Source organism: Corapipo altera, unplaced genomic scaffold (genome assembly GCF_003945725.1).
Source record: "Corapipo altera isolate COAL_440 unplaced genomic scaffold, ASM394572v1 22b, whole genome shotgun sequence".
NCBI lineage: Eukaryota > Metazoa > Chordata > Aves > Passeriformes > Pipridae > Corapipo > Corapipo altera.
This window is the reverse complement of record NW_020884876.1, coordinates 22,543,498-22,556,345: the sequence shown is the minus strand read 5'-3', so window position 1 is coordinate 22,556,345 and position 12,848 is coordinate 22,543,498. Positions and strand designations below refer to the sequence as shown.

The following is a 12,848-nucleotide window of genomic DNA, read 5'->3' as shown; positions in this document are numbered from 1 at the left end:
AGAGCAGGCACTGCGTATTGGGAAGAGGTGGAACTTATCTGACCTACATCCTTCAACAAAGCGTCTGTTTTAGTTACTGGGTTCACCAGAAGTGGGGTTATACCTGAACTTTCTCTTCCAATTGAGTCAGTCCTGAACAATAGCTCATAAAACCTGTGAGAAATGCAGGTTATCCATTTTGTGTTTATTTTTTGCAAATTTGCAGGGTTATGAGTGCTGCATTATTTTGAGAATGCCTCTGCACCTCATCTGATTCTCGTATATAGAAGATAATACTACATATATATATAAGAATGCAAAGAAAGGTTATTTACAGTGAATTTGACTGAACTAGATGCTCAGAAAATGTTTGAGTGAGTAAATATATAGTAATGTACCACTTTATGTTATCTTCTCTTGTTATAGACATCAATTACTTGGTATGTCTCTCTTCGCTGAGCACCTGTACTACTCAGAGTTGAAATCTGGCATGATATGGAGAGCCAACAAATATACTGGAAAAATTGTAGTCACAATTAGCCTGAAGCCATCATTTTTTCCACCGGTGGAGATAAAAATAGTACATCCTTTTAAACAGCCAGGTGCAAGAACTGATTCTCAGGATTTGGGTAAGTAAAATGAAATGGTGCAGTTGTATGTGTGAGAATAACTATGTCATACATTCTGATTCTCTACAATAATAATTTTCTTTGGCAAAATTCCATGCTTAATTGAAGTAAAGGAAAAAGTTTCCTTTAACTTCAGTGATCCACAGTTCCATTTGGTGTGTGTAAATCCAGCTGAGTATCAGGCTGGAGGTGTACCAAACATGAACCACTGATTTCATTATTCTATATACATGTGGCTTTCTCCTTCTCATCCTTCTGTTTATACAAAGGTATTTTTATGCTGTCCTGCTAAATGCAAAAAGCACACAGCTTTTTAATCCTCCACCTATATTATCTTTATAAAATGTCTGCTTAATTCTGAAAGTGTTAATCTAATATGCATTTAAACACCTCTGATTATTAGGGCATTGAAGGATTTTAAGCACGAAGTATGTCCTACAAGTGATACTGTGGATGTCTCACCTTTGCTGTGAAATGGCTCAATTAAGAGTCAGTCTGTCTTAGAAAGACTTGAAGTTGCTATAATAGCTATGGAATAAGAACCTCAAGTCTCTTTAATTGATATCAATTCCAATATGAGTTGGTCATCTTGCTACCTTTCGCTGTGGATCCAAAAATGAAGGTAGTTGACTATCAAGAGCTAACCTCCCTTGAGGCTTCCTGCTGAGACAGTAGGAAGTGAGGGATGTCCAGGGGAAATAATGTCTTGTTCTCTACTCTTTGGAAAGCAGACAGAGCACTCTTGCTTCAGTGGAATAGCTTTTGTCACCAGTTTTACTTGAATAAGAAAGACAGGAAAACAGCATAGAGGCATTTCTTTGTTGAGCAATGGTTGCAGAACTCCCAAGGGAAGATGTCCAGGGGTTCCCAGAGGCTGAAGTGATATAAAGACATGAGGAGAATGTAGTGTTCATTTTTGTTTGTAATGAAAATGAAACTGTAAATATCGCTCTTGAACTATTTTAAAATATCTACTATAAAACAGACCTTGTCTTTTTGCATGCCAGCCAACAGCTTCATATGGTACCATGCCATCTCTCATTTTGAAGACTGATCTGAGTGGAAAAATCAAAACTTCAAGGGAATTTTCCCTTTCCAGTGCTTTGTTTTCAGTGCAAAGAGCTGTTGAGATCAGAAGAGAAAGTGTTCCTGGAAATCAAGTTTACACTTATAAGGACAGGGAGCATCAATTCAGAGACAATATCTGTTGTGTGCTTACTTTGAGGAAAATGGTCATCCTGGCAAACAGAAACACTGACAAATCTGGTGCTCTCATACAGAGTAACTAGGGCAGGATATGTTTGTGGTGCAGACAGCAGCATCTCCACACATCACAGGGTTGTTACACTGAGATTCAGAAGGTCTTATGAGGTCTCCTTGGGTGTCTGTCACAATGTTTACCTATGCAGGAAGATAGAGAGGAAGAGACCATGACCAAGAAAGATAGTCTCTTGAACCTCAGGGACTGTCGGTTGTGTTACATGTCCTCTCCACAAGAATGTGCAGCATAATTTCATTGAAAATTTTCATTGACTGTGGGCACTTAGCTTTTATTCTTCTCTCCAAAGATTAACTCCACTTCTTCCACCAGAGTATTCTGCGCTCTGGTGTTTATCTTTCCACTGCAAAAAGGCTTTCCCCACTTTTATTTATATATAAACCACACGCAGATATATATATACATATATGTATAATATATATACCAGCATTTTCAAATGCCTTGCAGTATATACCTCTATATTTCCAATGTTCAGTAAATTTCTGTATGACAGTAAGTGTTGTCAACAGTAGGCCTTTCTTTAAATTCCAAATAACTTCTTGTAAAAATGTCTGGGAAGTGATGGAGTAGAAAGAAGCTTAACAGGCTGAATCCAGATGAACTTTTGGATTTTGCATGTATGTTGCTTGGCTTATCCAGTGCAAGAACGGGGATGAAAGGAGGACTAATGAGCCTGGAGTTCAAATGAGATTTATAGCTGATCTTACAACAGAGAAACGAGGAGATAAAAGCATACCTAGACTAATTGGATGCTCTGTACGAGCTAAGAAAACGTATGTTGCAGTGTAGCGTCTGCTGTGAATTATCAAGCCTTCTTTAAAGCAGATAACTAGTGCATTCCTTCAGATGAAAAGGGAACTAATGAGAAGTGTGCAAGTGAGATGATTTGATTTTTTTACTGCAATTTGAATTATTTACTTTGCTACTGAAATTCCTCATGTACCCTCTTCCCTTTCTCTTTCAAATGATTTCCCTGGATTGATCAGTGCCCATAAGTACAGAGAAGAGCATTAATTCAGCTATGGGTTTGCTGTAACCCCACTGAACAACTTTGGTATGGCAGCATCACACTTTTATTAATGGCTAATAAAATATCTTAATTGCCTCAAAATCTCAAAGACTGCCTCTGGAATTCTTTAAAGTATCTTTTCTAACAGATTAATGATATTCAGTACACTTCCTTCCCATGATAAAGGATACTTGAGCAGCTTTTTCTCTGAAGCAGAAGTAGGAAGGCTTACAGGGATCTGTTGGGCACTTTTTTCTGCTTTCTTTGAAGAAACTTTGAGAATATCTTCTTGGAAATCAGAAAGATTCTGTGTTTTATATCTGAGTTCAGCATTTATAAAATTAGTATTTCTCACAGATCCATTCCAGTACAAAGATTCTCTAGACCGTGCTACTATTTTTTGTCCAAATGAAACATATGGTCATTATGATCTGTCCAGCTATTCTTTTTGTTAAATAATGTAATAATGTGGTAATAATTCTCAGTCTTCATAGACTATCTGTCTTTTAAAAATCTCTCTCGTCTCTCTTTTTTTTTTTTTTTTTTTGCATGTGTGCTCTCTCTGTCGTTCTCTTATTTCTGAGCATTTTATGGAGCAATATATACTACTATGCAGGTCTGGTGGCACGTGAAACCTGCTACACAGTTTTCCCTTTCATAGTCACTATAGGTATGCACCCAAATCAAACCATCCCTTACTTCAGACTCTCTAGATCTGCTTGTGCTGATGTAGAGCTGGAAATGATCGTTTGCACAGACCTACTCTTAGTCTTCCAAGGACTTTCATTTTTACAGTGATTTTTTTGGCCCGATTTTAGCAACAGAAAATAATAGAAGTTATTTTCTGTTGATAAGAAGTTCCTCAGGTTGAGCAAGCAGATGTTGAGAAGAAAATACATCCGTGATCATCATTCTACTTGAAGGTTGATATGGTAAGAACTCCATTATGCTTACACTCTATTTGTTCTTTCAGAAAAAGGAATCTGTGATTTGAGTAAAGAAAAATGCAGAAGAAGAATCTGCAGGCCAGACTCAAGGACTCATCGGTGTAAATGTCCTACTGGCTTTATTTTAAGTAGAAATAAACAGTTTTGTGAAGGTAATATGTGAATCTCTCATCAGCTTTATTCCACCAGATGAAAGAAAATTCTTCTGTTCTTTTACTTATTGAGTATGAAAAAACACAACGAGATTTTAAAAATTCCAGTTGTGCCATTTAAGTTTTGTGTCCTTCCGTGTTGTGAAACAGTCTAAAAGAGACTTATGAATGTGTCACCGGTGCCATTCTTCGAGAAATTTTGATCTTAGCCTGAGTAGGTAAAGCAGCTTCAGATAAGTAGACATGCTTCTATAAGCTAATTTAATTTTTAAATAAAAATGAAAACAGATATATCGCCAATTCTTAACATACTTCTAATTGTTTTAATCTGGATTGTATTATTAAAAATCTAAAATGACTATTGATAATAGACAATACTTTTGGAAGCATCTTTTTCACTACATGACCAGATTTTATAAGATGTAAAGGCATCAAAATTCCTAGCTTACAGGATTTATAAACCTGCCTGAGCAGCAGCATTCTAATTCTCAGGAAATTCTCGAGGATTGCTTTCTGAATTTTGACTTCTAATACACTTCTGTGTTTTGAGATTTCTACTTAAGTCATGTCTAAGCCCAATTTTTTAAAAGAATTTTTGTCTGAAGAAGGTGTCTTATGAATTTTTTTGGATGCAGGATTTAAATGGCATTAAAATCTGTACAGAAAGGCAGAACTTTTGGAAGTTATTTAGGCACCTATGCTGGACACATGCAGCCTGAGTAAGTTTTGCTAGAAGTTTCTTAATGCTGATTTGAAGGAGGTCTGCAAACTTGTGTTTTTGTAATATATTAGGAAAAAACATATTTTTGTAAAATGAATGCAAAAAAAGACGTACTTCTTGCAGAGTGTTTCTTTGTTTCTACTCCCTGACACAGGTTGATGTTATTCAGATGCAACAAGTGTTTCTTTTGGCAGATATTAATGAATGCGGCTTTTGGAATCATGGCTGTACTTTGGGCTGTGTGAACATCCCTGGTTCCTATTACTGCACCTGCCCGAGAGGTTTTGTTCTGCTGCCTGATAGGAAAACCTGTCATGGTAAGGAGCCGTAATACATAAACACTTGAGGCATCACATTGGAGGGAGTCCTCATTTAACACTGGAACTGCTGAAAGTTTTGTATGTTGTGTTGCTCACTTCTGATCCCTTATTATGTAAGTAGGATCAACTTAAACTGGGTGAACCAATTTCAGATGTCATGTTTAAGGAAGTGTAAGTTACACGTGAGTAATCATATAGGCCTCTTCAGGGTGGTGGTGGGGGGAAATTCAGATCTCCAGAGAGACCTCTTCGCTCACGTTAGGCTCTGTGACATGTTCCAGGTGGATAAGCAGTTATAGCTTTTTAAATATGGTCTCTGAATTTTACTCACTTTGGTTATCCTGCACAAGAATTTTCCCACTCTCTGAATGAGCAACTTATAGCATCATCTTTTTTCTTTTCAGCTCAGGACCGATAGCATTGCTAATGTGTATGACATTAATGGAATTAAATGTGTATACTCAACCTACAAATTAGGCTTTCTAAATTAAGTCTAGAACACCAAGTGTGAAAAGGATCCAAGTTTTGAAGTTTTGGGATATTCCCAGTCACTTTTGAAGAAAAACTTATGCGTAGACAAAGGTCCTTCTACCTTGTTTCCTTGGAAATAAAATACTGGTATAAGCTCCAAGTAGGAGTGCCAGTGCGCACCAGTGAGTTCGGTCTGGATCATGGCAGGATCAGGACCTAGGGTATATTAAATATCACTACTCTAGTAGTCAGTCAGTCTACCTCTTTTAGACTTCCAAGAATCACTTCTTCCTCTCTACTAAGTGGGAGCCAGGAGCAGTTTTCAGTGACCCAAATGTGGGGGTCCAGGGTGTGTGTGACAGCTGCAGAAGGCAGCAAGCTGTGACAGACAACTTGTGAGTGCTGCAGCCAGAGGCTGTTGGGAGGTGGGATATCCTTTTGTGTCCAAAACAACACTTAGACACCATGCAACTCTGTCCTACTTTGGATGGCCATCTTGAACTATATGCCTACATTTCTAGTGGCTCAAATTAGACAGTTTTTCCAACACGGGTTAGGGATGCAGCACAGACAGTGTAACTTCTTAACTACTGCAGCACAAGGCAGATGTATCACCAACTACACAACTTGAGAGAGAGAGATATTTTGATGCTTTTTTCTTCAAGTCCTTTACAAAGCTCTTCATCTAAAGCCACAAGCTCTGGTCAGAAAGAAACTCAAGATAGTTTCTTGACCGTATTCTCTGTGCTTAAGCAGTTACAAGAGTCCAGTCCAGATTGGAGTTGCCCTGGAGAAGCAATATTTGCAAAAGATATGCACCATTTAAGCCAGTGTATGCAGCTGATTCAAAGAAGCAGCTGTGGGAAACTTTCCTTAGTTCCGGTCTTCCAGTGGGTGTTGCCATATGGCACCAGAACTGGGATAATGAGATGGAACACTGCAATATGGAAGGTGGAAGGAGCATATCCTGTGAAATTGCGTGAAAGAAATACTCAAAAAAATGTTGGCACTGCAACAATTCTAATGGAAAGTAAAGGAAAGCTATTGCCTGGTCCTCAGATGGTTTTGCCCTTACAGCTTCTAAAATTGACACTAAGGAATATAGTTTTGTTTCAGGAAGGTTCATCTCCTGCTTTCATTGATTCTAGCTCTGTTACACCTGGAGTAGTAGGAAAGTAGTTTTTCCTCATTCACTTTGTGTTTTATACTTATTCTTTCAGTATAAATTCCTTGTAGTTTTCAAAACCCGATCTATTTTTGATGAACTGTAAGAAAGAAAGTTTTCAAAATTACCTCTATTTTGATAACACCTCCTCATAGAATTTTGGAAAATGTCTGATAAGTGTAATGGCTTCAGGACTCAGCAATTTTGGCTTTCTCCTGTGCTGTGATTAGGAGAGGGTGTGGAAAAAAAACTTGGAAAAAAAGAGAAACAAAGGAAAACAAACCTCAGAAACACTGCAGAGGCGTATTATTTATTTATTTATTTCATTTATTTCATTTTTTCCCCCCTTCTTTTGCTATTTAAGAAAGTGTTAATATCTCTTTCTGAGGGCTTAGTAAAAATTTTTATCATCATTTTATATTTTTTTCCTCTTTTTAAATTACTGTAGAGCTAATTTCCTGTACAAGTAATGACACCGAATGTAGCCATGGTTGCCTTCAAACATCTAAAGGCCCTGTTTGCTTTTGTCCAGAAGGATCTATACTCAAAGTGGATGGCAAAGCATGCACGGGTAAGTAACATTTTTTTCTAGCTGTAGTGACTGCCAAACTCTGTTTATTCTTAGCACTGAGAGCCAGAAGTGAATGAAGGCATTTTACATTCATTTTACACAGCTGTAAATGTTGTACAAGATAGGAGGCAGTAGAATGTCAGGTGCTTTGAGTGCTGAGATGAACAATATTCATCTTCATTTTTTAATAGATTTTTATTAGTGGCAGCATCCAGTGTTTGCAGGCCAAATTCCTCTGTTGTCAGCACAGATCAAGGCATGTTACAGATTATTATTGCAAGGGACATCTAAAGTTTATATTTGAGGGGAAATATATGTACAAAATTAAGGTTTGGTTGAAATCTGAAGATGACTTTTTGACATCATGCAGCCCACGTTCACAGTCACTTACCCAAAAATGGAATTTTTGTAGTCAGAATACTTGAAGCTGCTATGTTCACTAATATGTCATTCTCCATTCTAGCATTTTTCCAAATTCAAAGGACTGTAATTTTTCAAGTATGTCTTTTTAGTCTTAGGGATCAAGATAGCTCCATTACTGCCAGCCTCCTGCCTTGAAAAAAAAACCCTTTCCCCTTTAATCCCTTTCATACATGGACTCTACTATATGCAAACTTTCAGTCATTATTGCTGTTTTGCTAGGGACACTCCACTGAGTAAGCTCAGGTTGGCATTGAGAATATAATAGAAAAAATAAGAAAAGAATAGTTTCTTTTTATATGAAATCTTGGTTTGCTGTATCAGAAAGTATCAATTTTCCATCCTAGCATAATTAAGTTCTGGGGAGAGAATTGCATTAATTTGCTGTTTCTTTGCATGGTGTGCACAGTCTGATAAAATGTATTACTCTGCTGTAGATGGGATGATATTTGTATGGGAGAAAAATGAAACAATGAACACATGGAAGACCTCTCTCTTCATGTGTCCCACCCTTCCATCCCCTATCTTGTGTTGTAAATTTTCAGGAAAAACTCAGTAACAAGTTACTACTAATTTGTTATCTCTTCACTGGACTTCTGCTTTCAGCAGGAGGCCTTTTGGTAAATCTACCAGTCACTGTGATGATTTGGACTGTAGAAATCCTGAGCAGAGTGAATCATTCTCTTATATCTCTGATTATGTTGTATTTTATTTTTTTTTAGAACGGCACAATAAAATTTTACAAATGCTCTGTTTAAGGTTGTACATCTCCAGATAATGGTGGCTGCAGTCAGATGTGCTCTTCTTTAAGCCCATCCTCCTGGGAGTGTGCTTGTTTTCCTGGATATAAGCTTCAGCGAGACAGAAAGCACTGCACAGCTATAGGTTGGTGTCTTGGTGTGCCTGTATATTTCTGCCAATAAAAGCAAAATCATTTTTGAGTCTTTTAAAGTGGATGGTAAAACTAGGATCCCTTTTTGCACTGGTTTTAGGTTACTTTGTGAAACTTCTGAAGTATTAGTTGTTAGGAAAGATAACCTGTTTTGGAAATAAACCAGAACAAGTACCACTATATAGTTCAGTCTCCCTCACAGAGGGTTCAATTTATGATCCAACTTCAACATTTCACTCTGGGCTCCCACACTGCAGAGGTCCATCCTGAATATGCAGGTTTTTGTGCCCTCAAATAAATGTGGGCATAGTTTCTGCCCAGTTTTACAGAACTGGGGCTGAGGTCCCTACATTTGGAAAAGAGGACAGGAAATAGCCTGTTGAAGGACTTTTCCTACAAGGATATTTCTCCTCCACTAACCCCAGGAAGCCCAGGTGTTTGCTGTGCACATTTGGGTTTCAGACCCTTCTATTCCTTCTAAGAAAAGGGCAGACCACGGTGAGCAGTAAGGTATATGCAATTGCCCAAGAGAGAGGAGGAAAAGAAGTTTGTGATTTTTTTCAGGAATAAGGGAAAAGCTTTATTTTTTGGAGGACAACATTTTTCTTACTTTTAGTGTGAAAGAATTCTCATGTGCAAAAGTCGAGTATTCTGGCATTTATGGTGATGCTGTGAAATGCAGAGAGATGATTTTGAGGCTAAGTCACTCAGTGTGAAACACAGTGGGGCTAGTCACTGCCTTTATCAAAAATTTTGAGGCTGATGCTGAAAACTTATATTCACATTTATCTTCAATTTCTGAGGCAAGTGGAATGTAGGAAAATTGCCATAATTTCTCTGTGCTTCTGTTCCTTATTTTGTCTTTTACCATTACCTACTTTCAATGCTACCTAGGTAGTAATGCAAGTTAGAGAACACTTTGAATCTAGTGCAATTAACATACTGGCAAATTTTAATCAACAGGTCCTAAGCCATTTTTGTTGTTTGCAAATGGCCAAGATATCCGCCAGATCAGTTTTGATGGAACAGATTATACAAGTTTACTTGACTGGCAGATGGGAATAGTCTTAGCACTGGACTCTGATCCAGTGGAAAATAAGGTAAGGCATTAAAAATGAGAGGATTTCGAAGTGTTGCAAGGACAAATGGCTTGAGCTTTCATGTGCCTTAACCTTTCTGCTGTCAGCAATCTGGATTACACGTAGTGCTGCTCGTTGTTCTATTGCCTGTCTAGGAGCACAATAGCTACAAGCTGCCAAAAACTAACTGAACAGTTTCATCTTTTACTCACTAATTGAATGTGCTTTGTACATTGACAATCATAATTCACAGAGAATCCGGATTTCTAAATTCACTTTGGGCATGATTTCAATTTCAAAGAACTATTGTGTGATTGATAAATTTTCTCCATTAAGATTGCAGTGTTGTTTTCTGGAAATACATTGTGGGGTTTTTTTGCTGTGTAGAGGTAAAAGCAATAGCATCTTTTTTTTCTGTACAGCTAAATCCCACAATCCCTACTAAATGTAGGAGTAATCTTAACACAGATTACCTCCCGTGTCCTGACATTATTCAGCAAAACTGCTGAATGCCCACTGAGTTTATTACTCTTACAAAATATATTCCTCATGTGTAAGATATTGCTGTTGGGAAACAGGAGTCTTCTCTGCAGAAAGAACTGTTTGTCTGTGTGGCTGTATCTTTCCACCCTATTCCTTGCCTTCAGAGTTGGGAATAATAGGAGTTCAGCTGTGCTTTGCTAAACCTTCTCTGGCAGATAGTTATATTTGCCTGTGATGAGATTTATTTACATCTAAAAGTGTTGCAAAGAAATACTGGTTGGTACAGTGAAAGTTAATGATGAACTCAGTTAAGCTGTTGGAAGCATCTCAAGGCCCAGATGGATATGGCCAAACAAATGTAAATGTTACCAGATCTGCATTTACAGGAGGAGCATTTCAGGCGCTTCTGGAACATTGCCACTTGCTCCTGAAATAGGGCCCTGCTGGAGAACTGGCAGTTGTTCTGTGCTGTGCCAAATGTAAATCAGCTATGCCAGTGACACTGGGTGTGCACCCGTGTTCTCTTCCTGTGGGGAGCTCAGCGTGGCATTGGGGTGGGCAGTACAGAGGTAAGGGGACATGCAAGAGGGTTGCCAGGCTGCAGCAGTCTGGTCAGTGCAGAGCAGAGTAGCAAGGAAGCATCCCTTTGTGCTCCCATGGTATTAAACTAACTGGTTTAATGCTAGAGGGTCCCCCCTGTTTTGTTTGACCTTTTGGTTAGCATCAAAACAAAGGTATTTGTTTTGCTGTTACCATTTCCAAGGAAAGCCTCAGTATTGTTTTTCATATGGTTCTGCCATACAGTGTATAGCTCCCTCTGGGTATTGAATACAAGACAAATTTTCTTTCCTCATCCTTGGAAACCACAAGCCTAGTTTCCCCACCAGCAGAGAACTTTTCTTTCAGCCCAAAACTGAGAAGCCTCTTCTGAAAATTTTAGAGCCTTACAGAATAGACACCTGGTAAAAAATTAAGGTAACTGCAGGCTGAAAGAAAGAAAAAAATATGAGCAAATTATATAACTCCTTTTCCCCTTCCCAGCTCCTTGACACACACAGGTTGCTACTATCTTCTCTCTGCTTCTCCCTTTTCAGTATGAGCAGCCAGTAAAATAACATTTCTTTTTGCTTCCTTGGCTGTGCTTCATATGAGGGAGCTGCTTGCTGAAACAAAACCACAGGATATTCAGAGGGCTCTATATAGGGCAACTAGGATTTACAGCTAAGCACAAGCTGCCTGTAGAAGTCATCTTGGTTGAAGGACAAAGTGCCTTTTTATTTTGTCAGGGATCACAGGTTACCTGTGCAGCTTTTTGTAAATAAGCAGTTTAGGAAACTTTCAAGATGAAAAGTTGGTTTAGAAGTGCAACTATTAGACAAGGGGAGTAGAGTAGAAAGTGAGATGGGAACTAATAACACCTCACCTGTTATTTGTTTACAGATTTACTTTGCTCACACTGCCTTGAAATGGATAGAACGAGCTAATCTGGATGGCTCAAATCGTGAAAAAGTTGTTCATGAAGCTATAGATACACCCGAAGGCCTCGCTGTGGACTGGATTAACCGAAAATTGTATTGGACAGACAGAGGGTACATGCTCCACAGTGAATTTATGTTGAAGCATGCCATAAAATATTTGGAATAAATGACTGGTGATACAGAAATAGCTGAGATATCACTCTAATTCAGTAGTGCTTCACATTCTGATTGGTTAGTTTTAATCTCAAGTATATACAGTTGGAAAGTTCTTCAAAACTGAAATGCTGGAAGTTCCCTTTGAGTCTGTTATTGTATTTTTATCTTTGTCTTTCCAAGAAGCAAGGCTTTGGACTCAGTTGCAAGGAATCTAAAGCATGTACCACATATATACATATACGCATGTGCGCATGTGCATGTGAATATATGTTTACACTCATTTATATACATACACTCTGTGTGTGTGTGCATATATAGGTATATCTTTATATATACATTTAAAAAAGAATATTAATGTATCGAGTATGTCTTGGGCAGAAGTCAATGTTGTTGGCAGCTAGAATCATGCCCCTTTAAACTATTGGAGGGTCTTTGTCAATTATCTCTGCTAAAAGAGGAATGACAATATGACTTTAATTTCAGCTGATACCTAAAATTACATGCTGAGAGAAACAAAACTGACCTTTGCTGAAAAGGCAGTGCCAGATCAAAACACACAGTGAAGACTCCTTGAAGAGTGGTCATGATGTTTCAGTATAATCCATAATTCATTAGGCAATAGAAAGTAATTTTGAATGTTCAGATCACCCTCCTTCTCCCTTATAAATATGCTGCTAGTCCACTTCCTTGCTAATAGGTGCAATCTTGTCTACATGATCATGCTCCTGTAGAAATATGCCAATGTTTCTTGTGAAATAGAAAATTATGGTGTTTGTCTCTATAAGACAACAGTCCAGGGGGAATCTGAGAAATGGAATTGGCAACTTTCTTTTCAATCATTGCATTTATCTGTTTGTATTGCATATTTGAAGGAATATATTTCTCCTTCCATCTCTGTGTGGCCTTTCTTTGAAATTTTAGATAGGCACGGAAGGCTGTAGGCTTTCAGGTAGAGGCTGATTTTTGTTTGGCAAAGTGAAGATTGCAGCAATAAAATTAGTTTTCTGGAAAAAGGCTGAATTTGAAGACTGGCAAACTAGATTCTATACTTGACTTGGCCACATATTTTATGAGTGATCTTAAGAACTTTAGCCTCA

General features: G+C 38.0%; 1 protein-coding gene across 2 annotated transcripts in view; it reads left to right on the top strand.

Moving 5' to 3' along the window:
• EGF (epidermal growth factor) overlaps positions 1 to 12,848 on the top strand; it is a 58,734-nt gene that overhangs the window by 19,173 nt on the left and 26,713 nt on the right. For both annotated transcript variants that reach the window (XM_027635939.1, XM_027635940.1), the window contains exons 6-12: positions 406 to 608; positions 3,870 to 3,995; positions 4,911 to 5,033; positions 7,121 to 7,243; positions 8,423 to 8,548; positions 9,519 to 9,655; positions 11,558 to 11,706. In XM_027635939.1, the coding sequence (XP_027491740.1) occupies positions 406 to 608; positions 3,870 to 3,995; positions 4,911 to 5,033; positions 7,121 to 7,243; positions 8,423 to 8,548; positions 9,519 to 9,655; positions 11,558 to 11,706 (987 nt within the window). The remainder of the gene's footprint in view (positions 1 to 405; positions 609 to 3,869; positions 3,996 to 4,910; positions 5,034 to 7,120; positions 7,244 to 8,422; positions 8,549 to 9,518; positions 9,656 to 11,557; positions 11,707 to 12,848) is intronic.